The 20670-nt window shown below is 48.8% G+C and overlaps 2 protein-coding genes across 4 annotated transcripts; both read left to right on the forward strand.

The window, feature by feature from the left end:
• The first annotated feature begins 115 nt into the window (after positions 1–115).
• TBCCD1 (TBCC domain containing 1) lies at positions 116–9218 on the forward strand. Of its 3 annotated transcripts, none has more exons than XM_061354437.1 (7): positions 116–548; positions 630–779; positions 2365–2731; positions 4661–4847; positions 4998–5495; positions 7690–7853; positions 9186–9218. In XM_061354437.1, the coding sequence occupies exons 1-6, from the start codon at positions 210–212 to the stop codon at positions 7817–7819; spliced, it is 1671 nt and encodes a 556-aa protein (XP_061210421.1). In that variant the 5' UTR covers positions 116–209; the 3' UTR covers positions 7820–7853; positions 9186–9218. The 3 variants fall into 3 exon arrangements, with proteins under 3 accessions (XP_061210421.1, XP_061210419.1, XP_061210418.1); XM_061354435.1 differs by lacking the exon at positions 9186–9218 and adding an exon at positions 8275–9176; XM_061354434.1 differs by lacking the exon at positions 9186–9218 and adding an exon at positions 8296–9175.
• Positions 9219–12998: 3780 nt separating this feature from the next.
• CRYGS (crystallin gamma S) lies at positions 12999–16389 on the forward strand. The gene is made up of 2 exons (XM_061354438.1): positions 12999–14232; positions 16100–16389. Exons 1-2 carry the CDS (start codon positions 13924–13926, stop codon positions 16370–16372), a joined length of 582 nt encoding a protein of 193 aa, XP_061210422.1. The 5' UTR covers positions 12999–13923; the 3' UTR covers positions 16373–16389.
• The last annotated feature ends 4281 nt before the right edge of the window (positions 16390–20670 follow it).

Consider the following 20670-nt stretch of genomic DNA (forward strand, 5'->3'; position numbering starts at 1 on the left):
TCGCGGCGCAGCAGCCAATCAGAGGAAGCACCGTTAAGTCTGTCACCGCGGGGGCTTGGAAAGCCAATTGAAGCCGGTTCCTCAGGGACGGGACGGGACGGGGCTGCGCGGCCCAAGCGGAGTGCACCGGGGGTGAGGGAAGGGCCGTCTCGTTGGTCCGCGCCGCCGCCGCTCTGCGCGGGCACCGGAAGCGGGCGGTACCGGTCACCATGGAGGCGGCAGCGGCTGTGCGGCTGTGGGTGAAGACGGAGCCGTTCGTGGTGGGGGTCCTGCCCGCCCCGCCGCCCGCCCGCCTCGGCCCGCACTATCTCCGAAAGATGGCGGCCTACGCCCGAGCGCGGGCGGCCGAGGGCTGCTTCCCGCGGCTGTCGTGGCCTCGCTGGCGGCACATCGCCTGCGGGAAGCTGCAGCTGGACCGCGGCCTAGCCTGGCTCTACTTCGAGCTCTTCCACAGCCTCCTCCGTCCCGACCCGCCCCGCAGCCTTGAGTGGGCAGAGGCTGAGGCGACCTGTGTCAGCGCCGAGGAGCTGGAACGCGAGCGGAGCAAGGCAGGAGTCCCAACCCGAGCAGGGCGGGCGTGGGGAGTGCCCAGCCCATCCTGACGCCTCTTTTTCTTCTCTCTCGTCTAGCTGTCGGTGGACACGCTGCAGTTCCTGCTCTTCCTATACATCCAGCAGGTAAGCAAGGTGTCTCTGCGGAGGTCTCTGATCGGGGAGGAGTGGCCCAGCCCCCGGACCAAGTCTCCCAGCCTGACTGGAAAATCAGCCAGCGAGAGCAAGGTAATTGTGGCTGTAGGGCGGTCTTCTTGTGTGGCCGTGTGAGGAGCTGCACGGTCCTGCCTAGCGGTGAGTTGAAAGTGGATGGTTTATGTCTGGGAGTGTGTGACTCTGCCTGTGGTGAAGTCTGAGGTACGGTCAGGTTGAACATGCTTCACGCAATAGTAAATGGAAAGGAGTTGGTGTATTCTGTGCAGCTTTACCTGCAGAATTACTGGTGAATTGAATCTGAGCTGTGAAAGTACTCCCAGAATCATGGGAATTCTCCTTTTAAGAACCAGCTGCCCCTTTGGTGAAATGGGAAGCTTTTCTTGGGTTGAAGTATTAGGATCCCAAGGTGGTCCCTCACAATGTATTTCAGACAGGAGCTGGTTGATCAGCTGTTGATCAAATGCATGGAATTGTTAATGTCTCCTTTTAAAATACTATCAAGTGTTGAAAGAAGAGAATCAAGTTGGATGTGTTCTGTGTACCTCTGATTTGAGAGTGAATTGTAGTTGGGCAGTGTCATAAAGTGCAGTTGCAAATCGTGGTGGATTTCTGTCATGACTGCGATGCTGGGAGCTATATGATCTAGTGAAGTACAGCTTGGGGGAAGCTGCAGGAATTAAAAGCAGGAATTGGGTGACTTTATACTGGAAGATTTAACAAATGAGAAAAGAAATGAGGGGACCTGACAGGGCTGTGAGTTGGGTGGCTGTGGAGCATCCAGTGTTATTTGAAAGCTGATGTTTTCCTTTAACTGTTGCCATTTCATAGAACTTGGGACAGAAAGGAGGAGAGACTTAACCACCACTGTAACCTACTCAGAGGTTTTGGTCCCAACAGCATTGGGGTTGGCTCCACTGGTGTTACTTTGTGTGACTGGGAGAGATTTCCCAGCTTCAGCCTTTTTCAGTGGTGTAGTGGGCCTTGTCTGGTACAAGAGGGTCTCTGTCCCAGAGCAAGGATTGCAACTGCTGGGTAAGATATGATGATGAGGACAGTGTGTGATTGCAGCATGTGTTGCTTGTTCTACAGTTTGCAGGCAAGCCACAGTTGTCTTTAGTAAGATCTGCCATAATTCTGGTCTTCTGCCTTGTTTTTTTTGGTTTGGAGCCCTTTAGAATTTAAACTGATGATCCTTTCAGAAGCAGTTTGGTTTATTGGTCCTCTTGCTGTGAAGAAATGACCCTCTGCTTTTTTCCCCACAGCGCCTCAGAAGGTAGCAGTGAATCATAGCTGAAGGTCTGGGACAGATGCAGTGATTTTCCAATAGGACAGTTTCAAGACCTTGACTGTCAGTTATTGCTTTATTTCCTACCTTCAATTACCAGCCGTGCTTGCTGAATCTGTGCGGGAAGGATTGTAGGAGAGTGTTTCTGCTTTCTAGAATGAAATGTTTGCTACTTGGAGTTAGAATATTGTTTTTCCTTTTCTGGGGGAGGTTGCTTTCTGAGTTTGGAACAGCAAGGCAGCAGAAACAGTGAGCAGGAGAGACCACCATGTTTGACTTCACTTTCTCTTTTAGAACAAGTGTAAGGAAGGGTATATAATGTCAGCTTTGTGAGAGCTTACCTTCTCCCTATGTCTGTTTCTGCCCACCAAGATCTGGAATGATCAGGACCACCGTGCCTTTGTGCAGAGCCACCTCTTGGAGATACTTGAACTGCTGCTGGAGCCTGAACAGCTCAGTGCCTCCTCCCATTCAACCCACAGGAGCCTGGTGTCCTACGAAGCTGTCTGTGCCCTCAGCTTCCTTATTGAAGGAACTGTGAACAAATCCAGGACGGTCCATCCACTGCACGAGCTCGCTGTCTGGCAGTCCTGTCCTGGGCAGAATGGCTACTCAAAGATCTCTAGAGCCTTCTCTTTCCCCAAGTTAGAGAGCTGGCTGCGGTCTTGCCTGACAGCAAACCCTTTTGGAATGACTGCCTGCCTCAGGTCTGGGAAGAAACTCGCATGGGCACAGCAAGGTACGTACAGTCCAGTCTCAGCTCCTCTTGCTGACTGGGGATCTGGCAGTTTTGTGAGGGCTTGCCTCCTTTTCCTGTGGACATGGGGAAGGTGACAGCTTAGGGGCAAGTCTGGGAGATGAGAAAGTGCTGCATGACATCTGTTTATATTTTTCTGGTCTTTGGATCACTTTTGTGAGCAAACATTAATGATGTTATTGTCAAAGGTCCCTCTGAGTGAGATCAAGATTAGTACCCTTATTATTTAAGTACAGCTGGGCACAGAGAATAGATAATGTGATGTGTTTGTGGCAAAGCTGAGAACTGGTCTGGGTTTCCTTGGCTTGAATAGCAGCCCCTTGCCTGCAGGGATGTGGCAGTGGAGCCAAGGCACCTTCAACCTTGGGAAGGAAAAATTCAGATGAATGTTTTGTTTCTCTGACTCCACAATTGTAAGAGTGACATGTGTTAGGTAGGGCAGTGAGGTTGCTCAAGGATTGTACTGTAGAGGGAGCATTTCACTGTCTTAAAACATACGCGTGGTGTCCCTCAGGGATCGGTGTTGGGACCTGTCTTGTTCAACATCTTGGTCGCTGACATGGACAGTGGGATTGAGTGCACCCTCAGCAAGTTTGCTGATGACACCAAGCTGTGTGGTTTGGTTGATATGCTGGAGGGAAGGATTGCCATCCAGAGGGACCTTGACATGCTTGTGAGGTGGGCTGATGCCAACCTCATGAAGTTTAACCATGCCAAGTGCAGGGTCCTGCACCTGGGTTGGAGCAATCCCAGGCACAGCTACAGGTTGGGCAAAGAAGAGATTCAGAGCAGCCCTAAGGAGAAGGACTTGGGGGTGCTGGTCGATGAGAAAATGAACATGAGCTGGCTTCAGTGTGCACTTGCAGCCCAGAAAGCCAACCGTATCCTGGGCTGCATCAAAAGGAGTGTGACCACCAGGTCAAAGGAGGTGATCCTGCCCTTAGCTCTCGTGAGACCTCACTTGGAGTACTGTGTGCAGCTCTGGTGTCCTCAGCATAAAAAGGACATGGAACTGTTGGAACAAGTCCAGGGGAGGGCCACGAGAATGATCAGGGGACTGGAGCACCTCCCCTATGAAGATAGGCTGAGAAAGTTGGGGCTGTTCAGCCTGGAGAAGAGAAGGCTGCGTGGAGACCTCATAGCAGCCTTCCAGTATCTGAAGGGGGCCTGTAGGGATGCTGGTGAGGGACTCTTCCTTAGGGACTGTAGTAATAGGACAAGGGGTAATGGGTTAAAACTTAAAACAGGGGAAGTTTAGATTGGATATAAGGAGGAAATTCTTTCCTGTTAGGGTGGTGATGCACTGGAATAGGTTGCCCAGGGAGGTTGTGAATGCTCCATCCCTGGCAGCATTCAAGGCCAGGTTGGACAAGGCCTTGGGTGATACGGTTTAGTGTGAGTTGTCCCTGCACATGGCAGGGGGGTTGGAACTTGATGATCTTAAGGTCCTTTCCAACCTTAACTATTCTATGATTCTATACAGTTCCTGCTTTCAACGTAAAACTTGCCATAAGGATCTTCCTGCCAAGCAAAGTCTTGTGTTTGGGAAAAGACTTCTGGAATTGGAGATATCCAGGTCAGGGCTGCCTGTACCTTGTGGGAGGCATTTGCCACCCCTCGATAATCTTGAAATGGTTTTGATTTTTCAATGTGCCCTGACTTCTGGAGCTTCAGACTGCTTTGTGCTGCTGAGCTGCCTGGTAGGCATCAGTGAATGGTGTGACTGGTGCATGAAGTGTGGAGTTTGATGGTACTATCCTGCAAGTTTAGGGCTGATTATTTTTTTGAGGGATTGCTGGGTGATGTGGACAGTGAGCCATCATGTCTGTCTCTCTGTAGGAATCTTGTGTAGCCTTTCTGTGCTTTAAAAAAACCCCACAATTAAATGCATTGGAGAACTTTATTTTGCAGTTGAAGGAACAACCAGGAGAGCAAAGATTGCCTGCAATACTTGTGTGGTGCCTGAGGTGTTTCCCATGGTGATAATGAGTCAAGTGTACAAGCAGACGCTGGCCAAGAGCTCGGACACCCTGGTAGGGGCTCATGTAAGAATTCATCGCTGCAATGAGTCCTTCATTTACCTCCTCTCTCCCCTCCGGTGAGTTTTTATTCTCCTGGGACACAGTTAGATGTCTTTTCAGCAAGTTTGTTCAAGTGCTACGTTCTTGTTAGATGGACTAAGCAGTGAAATAGTCCTGGGTTTGCTCTTTCCTGCTCACTGTGTCCTCTCCCTCTTGTTCTTTTGCAGGTCTGTGACCATTGAGAAGTGCCGAAATAGCACTTTTGTCCTCGGCCCTGTGCAGGCATCTGTGCACGTCCACAGCTGTGACAATGTCAAGGTCATCGTGGTTTGCCATCGTTTGTCCCTTTCTTCCACTGCTGGCTGTACTTTTTACACTCTCACACCTACCCAGCCTCTCATCCTCTCGGGGAACCAAGCAGTCAGCTTTGCCCCTTTCCACACCCACTATCCGATGCTTGAAGACCACATGGCTCAGGCGGGCTTGGCCACTCTGCCAAACTACTGGGACAGTCCTATGCTGGTGTGCAAGGAGAGCAGTGACAGGAGTGTTTTCCGCCTCCTGCCACCCTCGGACTTCTACACCTTCGTGATTCCTTTTGAGATGGAAGGAGACACCACGGAGACACCGGGTGGGCTTCCCCATGCGTATCAGAAGGCACTGAGTCAGCGGGAGCAGAGCGTGCAGATATGGCAGAAAACTGTGAGGAAGGCAGGCCTGACCAAGTGAGTGCTGAATACAAATGGCAGTATGTGAGACTCAATGAAAAGCATGCCCAGATACTGCTGAGGGCTGACATGAGGGAACCATCCTGGCAGTAGTAAGAGTTTACAAATGATCTCACGCTGGGTACTGTCTCTGTTCTGCTTCCAGTGTTGCATGCTGCTGTGGGTGACATCTAGGTGCGTACCCTGAACAACAGCTCGACTAATTATTGGCCTGCAGCTGATTGAGTCTTAGTCCAACCATTACAAGGAGGCTGAAGCTTTAAATTACTGTCCCATCTGTTGCTGAGGTGAGCTGAGAATGTGCATGTGAATCATTACAGTAGATCACCTCATGGACAGTAGCTTTTAAAGTCCTCTATCAGATCGCATCACATCCTCTGCCCAGCTTCTACTGTAGTAGCTAGGCCTGTCCTAGCGCATCTCATGTACTCATGTGCTTTTGCTTTCTCAGTACCTGTTGTGGAGTTCTGACAAAGTTCTTCTTGCTTCTTTGTCAGCATGCTTGCTTCTGCAGCCAGCCAGATTGGACAAGGCTGCAGAATCTCTGCTGACTTCAGTTTAGCTGCTTTTATGTTTTTTTGTGAACTGCAAACCTGAAGTACCTGTCTTCCATTGCAAATACAGAACGGGGTTAGAAACCCAGGTATTCAATTGTAAAGACTTGAAAAGATGAGAACAAGTTTAGTTCCCTAAGCTGGACTTAAGCTGTATAGATTTTCTTTCTGTTCTGTGCTCAGTCAATGACTTGTAACAGGTGTGTAACTGGGTGCTGATAAGCAGTGATTTTGGAGGGGTTTATCCTGTAGGGAACTCCAAATATGAAAACCTCCTCTTGGGTCAAACTGTCAATAGTTCCCATCATACCAGGCTGAGGAGTTCTAGCCCAATTGATGGTTCTTTGTTTTGGATGAGCTCCCCCTGCTTCTCTTGATCCTCTCTGCAATCCAGGTGCCTCCGTGCTGAGTGTGGAGGAGCATGCAGATTGAAAGAGCTCTAGATGGAGAGAGGAAGGATTCTGGGTCACGATTTTGCTGCAGGTTCAGGGTGGCTGAGCAGTGATGACCCAATAGTGATGACAGAAGTGACTCTGGACTTTCAGCCCTGAGTCTTCAAGGGCAACAGAGAGGAAAGTTACAACTTCAGACTTTATGGTTAGATTTAACCTCTTCTACAGCAGTCACAGGAAGCAAGGCACTTTCTACTGGAGTGGCTTATTTCACAAAAGGGGGGAGAACTATGGCAAGTTTAGAAGCCTCCTGAAAAGAAACTGGGCAGCTGGTGGTGTAAAATGTCTGTCTCCTACAGACACGGAAACAACTCAGGAGGCAACTAGGAAGCTTAGAGCAAGCAGGGTATCAGACTTGTAGAAAGAAAAAAGCTGCCATGCTTGATCGGGGAGGTGAAAGCGAATGTTAGGAATAAGAAAACATCTTTCAAGAAGTTGAAGTTGTCTGAATGAGGAAAGTGGGGCAGAAAAAGAATGTAAATCCTGCCAGGCTGAAAGTAAAACCCCCGTAAGACAGGACCAGTAAGACAGCTTGAGGAACAACTTGCAAAAGCATAAAATCCTGTTTATTCATTTCCTAAGCATATCGGACAGAAAGTCTTTCAGGGTCAGTAGCAGATCAAGGTATATAAAAAGCACTTGGAGAAAATAAAGCCGTAAGGGAAGGAAGCAGTGACTGCCTTTGTGTTCACATTCACTGGGGAGGAATTTAGGTTAGTTGCTGTCGTAGAACCCTGCTTTCTGGGGAACATCTCAAATGGAAGTGATAGTATAAAGAAGAGCCTATAACTTGAAAAAGGGGTCTGGGCACACTGAGCCTCTCTGAAGCTGAGTGGCACAAAAATGATTAGGGCTTATGTGCTGCTTTTCACACTAGAGGATGGGATCAGCACATCAAATTAGGAATGGGTTCCTGCTCAGCAGCCCCGTGGAGCAGGGTTGCTGTGCTAGTGAGATGGGGAGATTTGCATGGTTTCTACCACCACCAAGTTCTGCCTTTGGGGTTCATTGCAGTCGTGCTCACTTGGTAAAAACCTTTTTTTCCTGATACAGATAGTTCAGGAACCAAGTCCAGCTCTCAGCTGACACATAGGGAGGCTTGTTTTGGTAGTGAAGGTGCAGTTATAATAATACTATAAATAAATGACAGCTTTGCATACTTCCCTGCTGATCTTTTGCTTTCAGGGATCAGAGGAAACGGTTCCAGATACTGGTAGAAACCAAGTTCTATGAATGGCTGGTTCAGACAGGGAACCGTCAGCAGCTGGATAGCCTTGTCCCTCCTGCAGTAGGCTCCCAGCAGGCAGCAGGATAGCATCACATTCCTGTGCAGCAAAAAGAATGGAAGGGTGAGTAGACGCCTGTTTCTCTTGATTCTTCTCAAGAGTTGTCCAATGGTTGTGTATACAGGTTAGGCAGAGGTAGAAGAAAGAGGAGGCTGTTCAAGAGACTATTCTCCCAATAGCCTTGCGTTTGGTTTTAGTTCTTATTTTGTAGTCAAAACCTCTTTTCAATTTGAATCTGTTCCCTGTGTACTCAGCACATCCATTGTTCTGTGCAGGTGTTCTGTTTGCTTTGTTGGAGAAAAACAAAGATGCTGCGTGCATCTGTAAAGGCAGACAGGCATATTGTACTTAATCTGATATAAAAAACCCCCAACCTGATTTGAAACTGCCCTTTCAAAGAGGCTCTGTGCATTAATATCTACTTACCTGTCTCACCTTTTGCTTAAGAGAGCCGAGTGAGACTCAAATAATTCTTACATTGTAGTGTCTTTTTCTTCCCAAGCAGAAGTGGTTTAGGAGCCAGAGACAAGCCTTTATCATGCTTTTCCACAAGTTTTTGGTGGCCCAGATGGGACACTATTTGGACTGGACCTTGCTTGGGAAATCATCGCAGCCAGAGGGATTCGCCAGATGAACTCCAGCACACACCGGTGTGATTATCCGGGGACTCTCCTGGCGAACCCATGGTTGTGGTGAGTTCTTGAACAATGTCCTATACAAGATATTGTTACTATTATTTCTGTTTTGATTTCACCCCCTGAGCAACTTGTATCAGAAAAGATACGGATCAGAGGAGTAAAAAGTACCTGAAGGTATTCCCGTGCATGATTACGGTGATGACTGGAGCATGTGGAGTTTGGATTATTGTTATATTCCTAAGAATTGGTTTGGGATGCATATTGGCCCATCAGGGCAAATAGAGGGGGGATCTTTAACCTGGAAAAAGTTCTCTCTCACTTTTTATCTGGCACCATGCTCAGTCTTTCCTGTGCTGAGGAGCCACCACTGATTACAAGACACTATTAGCTTCACTGACCATAGTGCCTGTTTAGCATGAGAGGCAAGAGGGACTTTTAACCAATAAATAAAGGGTGGAATACTAATTAATTGTGTAACTCTCAACCAAAGGACACTGATTACATTGTCAAAATATATAGATAGCTTAAAGTTACGGTCCTGGGGGTGCTTGATTTGTGGAGACTTCTGAGCACTGTGCGCAGAGTAAACAATGTCTCCTTTCTGAGCTAGACTCCGTGTCTTTGTTTAGAAAGTCCCAAACCGGCAACAAAACCATTAGAAGCTTGGGTTTGGGTTTTTTCACCTTTTCTTTATTCTCCAAGTTACTTTTTCAATGTTGGTGCTGTAGTAAAATTTTCTCCTCTTATTTTGTTACAGAGCTCTGGAAAAACAGTTCTCATTAAGACTGTGGCAGTCTTGCCCGAACACACTTGACGTGGATCTGGCACCCACCCTTGGTGTGGATTGGACTGTCTGTCTGGTTTAGGATTTCTGATTGCTGCCACTTTCCCAGGAATGTGCTGCAGCTATTCTGTTGGTAATTGAGAAATAATGCAGCTATTCTGTTGGTAACTGAGAAAGTATGTTGCTAGAGGATGAAGAAGTGTGCCTCCTTGAGTGAGAAGTATGCCTCCTTTTTATGGTACAAGCCAGCTGCACTGTTTTTGTGAATGTGAAAAAGAAATGTTTGATTTTGTTGTGAATGAAATTCAACTGATTTTTTAATTAAATTGATTTAAATTTAGATTGATTTTTTTAAAATACAGAGATTGCATTTAAGCAGTGTGATTTTATGGAATTCACTTCCTTGTATGTTTGCATGTTTTTGACAAATGTCAATAAAACAGAGTTCTTAGATAAGCTTGATGTATGTCCTACTTTTACCTGTACAGTGAGTGTTAGAGGGACACAGCATCTTTACTGCTTTGTGAAATGTGAACTGGTCAGTAGGGAATAAAGTGCCAATTTATTAACAGCCACGGAATCGATTGTTTTGAAGGCTGCCCTAGCGCAACATTTTGATACAAATACTGTTTCCTACCTTTAGTATTTCTTTTAAAGAGTATCAGCTTGAATGAGTACTATTCTCAGGGGCTGGTGGAACCAGTCCTGAGAAGATGTGCTTATAGCTGAGCACCTAAATAAGGAAGGCAAAATAGGCAGAGGCATTGGATGACCAAAGGCAGCTGTTGAGTTGTCATTCGATAGGACCTGGATTGTGGTTGAACACTGATCTTCATAAGGCAGATTTTACGTTCTTTTTAATTTATATGTGAAGTGTTCTCACAGTGTTTGAGCAGTAAGACCTGTAAGCAACAGCGCTGGGTGATTCAAGACACCTAAAGAGGGAGAGGATGAGATACTGCTGAGCACACGTGTTTCAGGCTGTCTGTTGGGCTGCTGCAGCAATGTACATGGGGTGGCATGCAGAGCTGCTACTGCCAGACTGCTTGTCCTGACAGATTTGAAATGGGGTCTGTGTGCTGCAGGCGCTGCTGTGCCGAATTCATCTCCCTTTGTTTCACTAAGCCTTTGGGCTGGTGCAGTGAATAGCTGCAGAGGTGTTTTTTCATATCGTGCTGGCGGGTGTATGTAAGCCAGCAATCTCTGACCCCTCTGCTCACTGGGCCTCAGTGGGCTGAAAGGAAAACTCTTCTGCTCAAGCCTCAGATAGCGGTGTAGGAGCTCTGAGTTGAATTTGTGACATTAGCAGATATGGTCAGAAATTTGGACTTTTTTCCTTACTATTTGACCCTTGGGTGGGGTGTGGCTAGATGTCCTCTGATGAATATTGGGTTTCCTCCTCACAAGCAGAACTGGGCCTTTTGGAGCTGACAGAATGCCTTCTTGTTTAACATGCTTAAAAGGGAGAGAGCAGCCAAATTGCACCCCATCCTCTAGGACTTGGCAGGGGGCTGAATGTTTTTTAGTGCATTTGGCAGAGTTTTGGTGTTCTGATTCAGCAAATGGTAACAAAGGGAGGATGGCAAAGCCTGCCTTTATTCCATAATCCTGCTTGCTTTTCTGGAAATCGGCTATAGCCTCAGAATTACTGACTCAATTTTTGGATCCTATTCTCATGACAAAGCAGCTGTCTCGTTTAAAACAAACCCATTATAAAAAGGGTGCCTCGAATCCTGGCTGTTTGTAACAGCTTCTGACATTCCTCTAGCACTAGGGAGCTTGTCTGGAACGGAAAATGTCCGGAGCTGAAACCAAGGTAAGTTTATTTGCAGCCTATTTGTTATCGTGGCTAAGAGCCCTTGCTAGTCTTTTCCCATATCTTGGCTGTCTCCTCTAGGTATGGCTCTGTGAGAGGATGGAGTTGAACACGGTGACTGATGAGAGTATACTTAAAAGATGCACCAGGGCCTAATGCCTTGCACATTAGTGGTGGAGGCTTCTGTGCCAGCAGCAAACCTGATGAGCTGCGTTTGCAGAGCAGAGTCTTGTGGAAGGCTTCCTTGGGATGACCTGAGTCCGTGTCAGGTACCCTCCACATTCCCCTTCCATGGTGGAGCAAAAGGTGTGTTGTGATGGAAAGATGCCTGTATGATGACCACAGCACTGAAACCAATAGTGTTCCCAGAGAGATGCAACTGGCCTTGTTTTGGTAGAATCAGAGGTGAATTTAAACTGGAGAAGGAGATGCATCAGAAAGTTCAGCTTCAGCTGGAAGGCTGTGTATCAGATGGGGATCCAGCTGTATTGCTGTGTTCTTCAGCCTTGAAGTTAGCAGAGCTAAGCTGTTTGGTCACACAGACCTCGTTGCAAGGTTGGGACTAGGCAGGAATAAACAGCTGGGAAAGGAGGGCAAGAATTTTAGCTAGTGCCCAGTTCCTCCTGTCAAATATTAAACATCAGTTAAGAGGCTGTGGTCAGATGTACATCTTTCCATTATATGAGTTGCTGTCTCGTGACATTCCTTCAGTAAATTCCTCCACAGTGCCAAGACTGTAAGACCTGAGGTAGCAGAAGGCTTAGAAGCAGAGTGGTGTGTAGGTATTGTCTGATGTCTGTGGGAGATCTGGGATCAGTCTCTGCTTCCTTGGTCCTTTCATCTATGATCTTGGCTGAAAGTGATTTGGCTGTTTATGAGCAGTCTTTACAAACTGAGGATGGATGTGCTGCTTGCTTCTTATCTGCTGGTTGTCAGATTTCAGTGGTACAGTCTCTATGTATCTGTGCATAAAGAAAGTGCTGAAGAGACCCAAAACACATACTGTCTTTACCCCTGCTAAAAGCCATGTGTCTGTTGAGTGTGCTACAGGGAATTAATTATGTGGTGCAACAAAATGTCCAAGGAGACTTAAGTCAGTGAAAGAGTGTGAATCTCCTCTTTTCTCTATGCCATGCTCTTATCTAGCAGGTCCCAAGAAGAAGAAGAGGGCAAAGGAGATAATTAACCACTCTTTCTCACAACCTGAGCAAGCAGTCTGCCCTAGAAAGGGAGTTGCTGCCTCCATGCTGCTTACTTAGAGGGTAGTTATTGTTTATGAGCTTTTTTTCTAACAGAGCTGCTGTTGGGAAGAAATACGGTAACTGCTATGAGGTGACCAAAGGAGTAAGAGTTTTATAGTCCTGTGAGGAAGATGTGTTATGGCAAATCTGTTATCTGCCAAGTAAGCCCCCAAAAATCAAGTTTGGGCAGTGGGTGGTTAACAGGTTAGCACTGTAAGCAGAGAAACTTGATGGCTTTGCTGAAGGAAGGTGATTTGTGTTGGAGGAAGATGCAAGTGAAACGAATGATGAATCTGGAATTCAAATCTGTAATTTACCTGTCATTATGCTGCGGGTGAGGAATGTCAGTCGGGTCTGCTTGAGCCTGAGTCGCTGGGGAAAAACTGAGAAGTGCCGAGTGTGAGGGTCTGAATGAACTGACGTGTGTGTGCAAAGGGCTGTGGTGGAGAATGGGTGGACAGGAGCCCTGTCCTTAAGTCTTCCTATAAATGGTTTAGGAATAAAACAAACAACACTTGTTTGGTCACTGTGTTGTGGGAATGGTCATACCCTTAATGTTCTCTTGGATTTTTTTCACTTTGTGGCTTTATAAGTACAGGGAAACAATGAAGTTCAATATTGTGTCAGGCTAGGTGGAGAAGAAACATCAAAGGAGCTTTTCTGTTACAAAACTAAAGACCAACTTAATCAACTTCTTGCACAGTTGCTGTGATAGGAGCTGGTTCTGCTGGATGTCAGCCACAAAATCAACTCAGCTTATGCAGAACCAGGACCAGAGGTGAAGGAGACCCATTCCTTTCCCACTGCCAACTACTGGAGGAGGCATCCCTCTGCCCAGGCAGAGTGCTGCCTGCATGGAGACCAGACCTGTGGTCTTACAGATGTTGGGCAGAGTTCATCATCGACCCTGCTGGACCCTCACTGCATGAACAGCGGTGGGACTGCAGAGCTTGGGGAATGAGGTTGAAGAGGGGAAGATGCTGTAGCTTCCTTCACCATTGGCTTCAAGAAGAGGATTACTGGCAATGAGTGGCTGCCAAGTCTCCATGAGCAGGGCTTTCAGTGTTGCCTCTGGGCTCATGCTATCAGATTTTTCAGAGGACACCTCTAGGGACAAAGATCCAGAAGCAGGATCCGTAAAGCAACAGCAGGGCTGTGGCTGGCAAGGGCTGAGCAGCATAGTTAGCATGGGCACAGAGGGGCTGGACGTTTTAGTGCACACCTTTTACAACTTTTACTCATTTCATGGAAAGATGATAGTGATCTCCCAACTCTCCATCACACTGAAGATGGCAAGAGCTTACTCAGGAGGGAGAGACATGGGGACAGGTTACATAGTCCATTGGCTACTTGGCTCCCTTGGCCATAATTTAGTAACTACTGATTGAGACAAGGTGGGATTGAAATGTATTAACAGTGTTTTGATGCTGTTTGGGGCTTCACCAAGGGAATTTTGGGTGGGACTGGGACAGAATTAGGTGCTGGGAAAGGTAAGACATTGGTGGCAGACTGGAGTCATTGGGACCACACTGGTGAATCTGCTGCCAGGGTTAGCTGGGATGGAGTTCATCCTGCTCAATGCTTGGGCTCCAAGAACTTTTAACATCTTGAGGGCTTTGTTTTCAGACATTTCATGTCATGATGTGGCTAGAATATGGCTGCAAGGATGTGCTGGGGGACAAGGAACCTCCCTGCCTTCCTTCCTCTGCTTGTGTTTCAGGTCACCTTCTATGAAGACAAGAATTTCCTAGGCCGTAGCTATGAGTGTGATGGTGACTGCCCTGATTTTCACACCTACCTGAGCCGCTGCAACTCCATCCGTGTGGATGGAGGTGCCTGGGTGGCCTATGAGAGGCCCAACTTTTCTGGGAACATGTATGTTCTGACACAAGGGGAGTATCCTCATTACCAGCACTGGATGGGCCTGAATGACCGCCTTGGCTCCTGCAAAGCCATTCAGATAGTAAGTGTGACTTCTTCTCAAGGGACATCTTAATTTGCACACCTATAATTAAAAGGTTTCAGCGTGTTTGTGGGTGCTCCCCTGGGGAGGATGGCTACAGGGGGCTTGTTCCTGCAGTCCTTCTCTGGGAGTAGCAAGGTGTTTTCCCACTTGGCTACAGTGGGAAAAAAATGATGCCTTGGAGTGCTCTGTAGGTGAGTTTCCATAGGAACAGCAGCATAGTTTTATCTGTGTGTTCCTCTAGGGACTTCAGTGTCCAGGCAGGTCACTCCAAGGTTTGCCTCTTGCTTTCTTCCCGAAGAAAGATGATGGATGCAAGGCTTGTAACAGTGTGATGCAGAATTTGCAGGAGCACTTGGAATGAGGGGCAGTTTATTTGCCTCTGCAGCAACCCAGGGTTCCCTTCTAATACAGGGAACCAACTCTCTGTATCAGGAAGCCCCTCTGGGCATGGGGACAATGGGCCCAGTAGCAGTCCTGGAGTGACCAGGACTGGGAGTGCCTGAAGTGCTCCATAGGCATGCTTGGAGCAGCCCTGTGTCACCTGGTATTAGGAGAGCACAGGGCAATGCATATCTCCCTGCTGCAGTAACTGTGCTCATCCCCTCCTAACTGGAGATGGGAAGATGCTTCTGCAGCCTCTGGCAGCACATGTCCTTCCACTTGCAGGAGATGGGATAAATGGGGGTTTATCCATCCCACAGTGTGGCAGTGGAGGCACTGTGGAGGCACTGGCCGGGAGAAAGGAACAGAGGGAATTATTCCTTTGGGAAGCCTATAGAGAGAAACACACTTTAAAACTGGCAGGGATGGGAGGGTAGATGGAGCATAAATTGGGGTTGAGACTGTTGAGTGCTGCTGCTGTGGTTTTGCCAGCAGCAGGGCAGACATTGGTGATCTGTGCATTGGTGTCTTGAGCAGCAAGTCAGCATGGAGCAGGTCTCGCAGCTGAGGGGTTTTGCTTTTATGTCTGAAGTCTTTTCTGGGTTTGAGTTAGGTCTAAATCCCTTTGCACAGGGCAGGAAAAGTTTCCAGGCAGTTCAGAACACAGGTCTGGCAATAAAAGATGGAACCAAAACACCCATCAGGATGAAATGCAGAGGCCTTACCCTGCATGTCCAGCTGGTGCCAGGCTTGCCCTCCTGAGCCTGGGAGCGGTGCATGAGTACCTGCTGCTTGCAGGTGTTGAGTCAGAGCATCCCAATGGCAGTGAGGAGACCCTGCAGAGCTCTGCTGGGGCTGGCAATGAGAGCAGGCTTGGGTGGATGGGGGGAAGTGGGGGATAGGCGGTGTCCAGGCAGCTGAAGATTAAACCTGCAGTGCCTTCAGGCAACGCAACGCTTCAAATCACAGTGGAAAATACCCACGCTGTGTTCGCCTGTAATACAACCCAGCCGGGGTCACCAGCTCATTAAACTCCTCCTTGCCTGGAGGAGCGGGGAGTGCAGGGGGTCTGGCTCTCTTGATGCTCACGTGGAGTGGCTGAAGGGTCAGACCAGCAGCAGGATAGGCAGGCTGCCTGGGGTGGAGAGCCTAGCGCTTGCTGACTTGGCCTTATCCCTCCCTGCAGCCTTCCTCCCTGCCGAAGTGGGGCTGTGGTGGGGGTTTGAGCTGAAACTGCTCTGCTCGGTGCTTTTGTGTCTTTGCACATGATGCCCACGCAAGAGTTATCCCGACTGCCTCCCCACTCTGCTTTTGGGGGGCTGTTTAGCCCTGTCCTGGTGTGCGGGGAGGTGCTTTGTATCTGGTCTGAGTCTAATCATGCCTCAGCTCTGCTCTCATCTGCTGGAGCAAGGTTCTGTCATCTGTCAGAGATATAGGGGTGCCCCTCTCCAGCTCTCTGCTATTTTCTCTCCTTTTCCTCTAGCCAAGTGGAGGCCGGGGCCACATCCAGGTATTTGAGAAGGGAGACTTTGGTGGGCAGATGTTTGAAACCACTGAAGACTGCCCTTCAGTCATGGAGGAGTGGCACATGCGCGAGATCCACGCCTGCAGAGTGCTGGAGGGCGTCTGGGTTTTCTATGAGCATCCCAACTACCGGGGCAGGCAGTACCTGCTGCCCAAGGGGGAGTACCGCAAGCCTGTGGACTGGGGAGCCGCTGGCCCCGCCGTCCAGTCCTTCCGCAGCATCGCCCAGTGAGGAGCCCATTGACTCAATAAACCAACTAAGTTGTTCAGCTCAGCCTGGCCTGGTCTGTGTGTGAGTTATCCTGCCTCAGAGGAGGTGGCATGGGGCTGAGCCTTCTCTAAGCAAAGCACAACTGTCTATGCTGTCATCTCTTTCCTCCAGTCTGGCCCCATCCCCTTCATCCCACTGCTCCTCCCTAAGGAAAAACAATCCCAAAGCTGGAGCTTGGGCTCCAGCATTTGTTCAGTCCAGTGAAGCAGTTGGACCACTTCAGGTTTTGGTGCTGGCTGTGGCAGTTTCAGCCTGTCATTATCCTGTGGAGTCCCTGCTTGCTGCTCTGCTGCTCTGTGGTGGCTTGGGAGAAGGGGCTGCTGATGGCTGGGGAGAAGGGATGAGATTTGCATCCATGCCACATGCAATGAGACCTTCCCAGGGAAGCTGAGCAGGCAGCAGATTTCCTGTTGCTGGAGAAGCATGTTCCTCTCATGAGCATGGAGCAATGGGACTCTAGGGAAAGTGGAGGTGTGAGAGGGAGGGATCCCAGAGTGGGAAGAAGGGAGATGGCTGCAGTCTCGATGGGGGATGCTGGGCCAGGTGCAGCATCCAGATCCTCAGGAAGCAAGCCAGAGTGTCAGGTACAGGATGCCCCTCATAGGTGTGAGACAAGAGATCCAGCTGCTTAAAAGGGGGTAAAGTGCTGCATCAAGATGGGGAGCTGGAAGAGGAAGAAGAGGCTGTGAGGGGATCGATAAAGTGAGTGCCACTGAAAGCTGCCCTGGGATGGGGGGTTGCTGATGAATCATCTGTAAGTGTGAGAATTGGTCCCTGGGCACTTGAGACATGCAGAGAGCTCACAGTCAGGCCAGTTTGCTGCCAGCTGGAGCATGAATTTACCCATTTGTTGTTAAATGTCAGGCTGGTCCATGCTGTGGGCAGGAATAACTGATATCTGCTGTGTAGGGCACTCTCCTCCTGGGTACCCTGGGGACCTGCAGCCTGTTTGCATATCAAACCAAGGGACCTTGGGATAATGACGCTGGGCATAGAAGTAGAGCCTTTCTAGCCGTGCTCTGCGATCTCTTTGCGGTTGATGTATGAGGTTATTATGGAGCAGGGAAGCAGGTTAAGTGATGCTTGTCAAGTTGTGGTGCCGCAACCCCTGAGAATGCAGCTGCAGTCAGGGAATGGGAAGAGGCTGCCGAGAGGGGCTTCCCCCAGCACAAAGGTGGGCTGCAGGAAGTTGCCTTCCTCCCCCTGCTGTGACCCTGCAGTTCACGCTCCAGCTTTAGCCCCTGCCCTGTTTCAGCCCTTTGCTGCAAGGGGTGATGCATCCTCGTGACCAGCTTCTGTCCCACCTTGCCTTTCTCCTCTATCATCTCTCCATCACAGTTCAGCAGGATGCAGGTGATTTGTCATTACAGTTGTGCCTCGGTGCATTATTTCTCCAGGACCAAACAGCCCTACCAGCATCAGCTCCAGCTCCCCTTTTTCCCCTGGCTCCTGGCACAGCTCTCCAAGATCTGCTGGCTCCTGCCCATGCAAAGCACCAGCTTGAGCATGGCCTTGGCCACCAATTTCTATGGGGAGCCTGTTGCCACCCCTATTTGGGAAGGAAAATCTTCTGCAGGTAGGCATGTTCTGGCCAGTGCATTTCCAACCTGATTTTGGGGTATGTCTGCCTGGATGCTGTGCTTCCCCATCCTGTGGTGGGCTTTGTCCCCACCTGCAGCGGGTGCTGGGGCTGCAGCCCGTGGCTGCTGGTGTACACCCACCCCAGAGCCCTTACACCAACATTTCCTCCCTGCGTCCTTCCATTACCTCACTTGATCTACCCACTGTGAAAACACAATTATCCCAACTCTTTTCCCCCCTCCTTTCTCCTCTGTTGGGCTCTTGCCCTCTGGTGAATTTTGCATTGTGCCCTGGATGCTGGCAACCAACACGAATAACAATAAAATATGCTAGTTTGGTGGTGGGGTTTTCATTATTATTATTTTTTCTTATTTTATTATTATTCTAGATTACTTTTTCCTTCGGGGGCTCCCTCGTCAGGGCTGCACACGGAGCAGACTGCATATGGATATGAGCGGGGAGCACAGGCAATCCAAACCCAGCCTGCTGATGCCGTTTCTTGCTTGACAGCTAATTTCCATTCCTCAGTATCAGGGGGTCTGCTCCAGTAATTGGCATGCAGATTGTGTCTGATGGGCCTGTTAGACACGAGAAAAGACTCTGCTAGTTAGAATAAGCCAACCCCAGGCTGATGGATGGGGTGTAAGGAGGTCACTGCGAGAGAGAATATACTGATGCTCATATGCACCTACAAAATTTCACATCTCTTGCCCTCCCCCCATTCCTACTTTCTTTATCCAACAAACGCTAATCTATCATATTTCATTGAGACAAATCCTGCTCCATTTCTCTCTCTTCCCCTTTTTCCCTTTAAGGGAAATATGATGGAAACTACTCCTGGATTTAATAAGAAGATGGTGCGGCATAGCAGGAATTAAAGCAGTGCTATGCTTCATTAGCAGCTAGGGATCACACCGAGCTGGCCCACATGTTAATTACAATTTGGGAATTAATTGGTATGAGGCGTTCCTCTCCTCTGTCATCCGTAATCTGGTGGCTGTGTGAGGATTTCTGGAAGTGGAGAACTGCCCTCCTCAGCCTGATAGGTGCTGGCTGTGAAATCTTGAAGATACCTTCATTGCAATGAGAGTGGTAAAACACTGGCACAGGTTGTCAGAGAAGGGTTGGATGCACATCCCTGGAGACACTCAAGGCCAGACTGGATGTAGTTCTGAGCAACCTGATTTAGATGAAGATGTCCCTGCTCATAGAAGGGGGGCTGGACTAGGTGAGCTTTGAAGGCTCCTTCCAACCTCAACTATTCTATAATTTCCAGCCCCTTGGTGCCCAAAGACTCGCTGCTAATTTTACCTGTTTTTCTCGCTGTGTTGCTCTTTGACACTTTTTCTCCAGCTGCTGGGAAGGGGAAGATGGAAGGATTGGTGAATGGTGGGAGGTGGTACCTCTTAGAAGGAGGAAAGACCGCCCCCCTCGAAGCTAGACCCCAGGGTGCCGTGTATGAAGTCTTTCTCCAGCTCCCAGACCCATCCCTCCAGCTCTGGGTACAGCCCCATACTGTTCCCTGCACCACAAGGGAGAGCCTCAATCTGTCCCTGCAGCACCTCTCTGCTGCTGAAATCCATCCAGTTCTTGAAGGAAAACGGTCCCCACTTTCTTCCCTCCTTTTTTTCCACCTTGAATTCAGCCTGATGAAATGCAAAAGTTTCTAAAACGCTGGGTGGGGAGGGGGGAGCTTTTCGCCAAAGGGCAGAAATGATATGCTTGGAAATGAAGAATATTCCTCTGAATATCACCAATTTGTTCCTTTTCTCAGCTGCCAATACCTGGGTGGTCTCTGAAGGTCTTCAATACCGGTTGCAGCACATACACTAGTTTTGCCAGTGTGGTCCTTCCAGACAACCTCTTTGCCTCTGTTTAACGTGTGAACCATCATAGACATCCCCTGCTCACAGCAGCTGAAATGCAAAGGTTGCACAGAGCAAAAGGTTTCAGGAAGTGATACTCAAGACTGCCTCTCTCTGTCCATTCTGCTTTGAGCTTTGGGGTAAAGCCTGGCCCAGATTTGGATGTGCAGAGCTTTCAAGCTGTGCACAGCCAGGTGCAATAGCCGAGCCAAACTGCTCTGTATTTCACACGTGTCACACATGGCATATGCCTGTTCTGCAGACCCCTCTGGTTTCTGCTCACTGGCATGGGTGACCTCTTGGCCAGATGTGCTGGCCATCCACTGGGTTGGCCATGTCCCACATCTGTGGGCCTCTCTGGGACATGCGAGTAGTGATAAGGGTTCATGGGGAAGCTCTGTCACACCAACCTGGGGCTCTGCAGCTCCCCCAAAACTGCAAAGGGAGGCGAGGAGAAAGCACTGCCCAGGGCATCAGCCTTCCCTTTGACAGTGCCCAGCAGAGGGCAATAGAAGCAAATAGAAGAGACGAGCCCTTCCAAGTGATGTGCAGGAGGAGCAGTTTTCGCGAGAAGAGGGATGTACAGGCAGAGGGATGTGCAGACAGTGATGTGCAGTGGGGGCCGCTTTTGAGGGGTGCTTGAGAATGAGGTCACAGCAAAAGAGCAATTCAAAGATATTTTGGTAGGAGTTAAAGCAAAACAATTCTTTCCTTAAGTCCAGAAGTAACTACTTTGTGTTTGGATGGAGAAGAAAGATATTTAACCTTTTGTTTAAACTTTTTTTGATTTTAGGTCAGTTTTTATGTGAGACG

The sequence above is a fragment of the Neopsephotus bourkii genome, unplaced genomic scaffold, assembly GCF_033783945.1.
Source record: "Neopsephotus bourkii isolate Nb327-2 ecotype Australia unplaced genomic scaffold, CSIRO-AGI_Nbou_v1 NB_739, whole genome shotgun sequence".
Lineage (NCBI taxonomy): Eukaryota > Metazoa > Chordata > Aves > Psittaciformes > Psittacidae > Neopsephotus > Neopsephotus bourkii.

What these genes read in the sequence shown, in the direction of transcription:
- CRYGS (XM_061354438.1), top strand. Translation starts at nt 13,924, where the DNA reads ATGGCTGCAAGGATGTGCTGGGGGACAAGGAACCTCCCTGCCTTCCTT. An exon ending in CCTGCAAAGCCATTCAGATA is followed by an intron (nt 14,233 to 16,099) that starts GTAAGTGTGACT and finishes CTTTTCCTCTAG; the next exon opens with CCAAGTGGAGGCCGGGGCCA.
- TBCCD1 (XM_061354437.1), top strand. Translation starts at nt 210, where the DNA reads ATGGAGGCGGCAGCGGCTGTGCGGCTGTGGGTGAAGACGGAGCCGTTC. An exon ending in TGGAACGCGAGCGGAGCAAG is followed by an intron (nt 549 to 629) that starts GCAGGAGTCCCA and finishes TCTCTCGTCTAG; the next exon opens with CTGTCGGTGGACACGCTGCA. An exon ending in AATCAGCCAGCGAGAGCAAG is followed by an intron (nt 780 to 2,364) that starts GTAATTGTGGCT and finishes CTGCCCACCAAG; the next exon opens with ATCTGGAATGATCAGGACCA.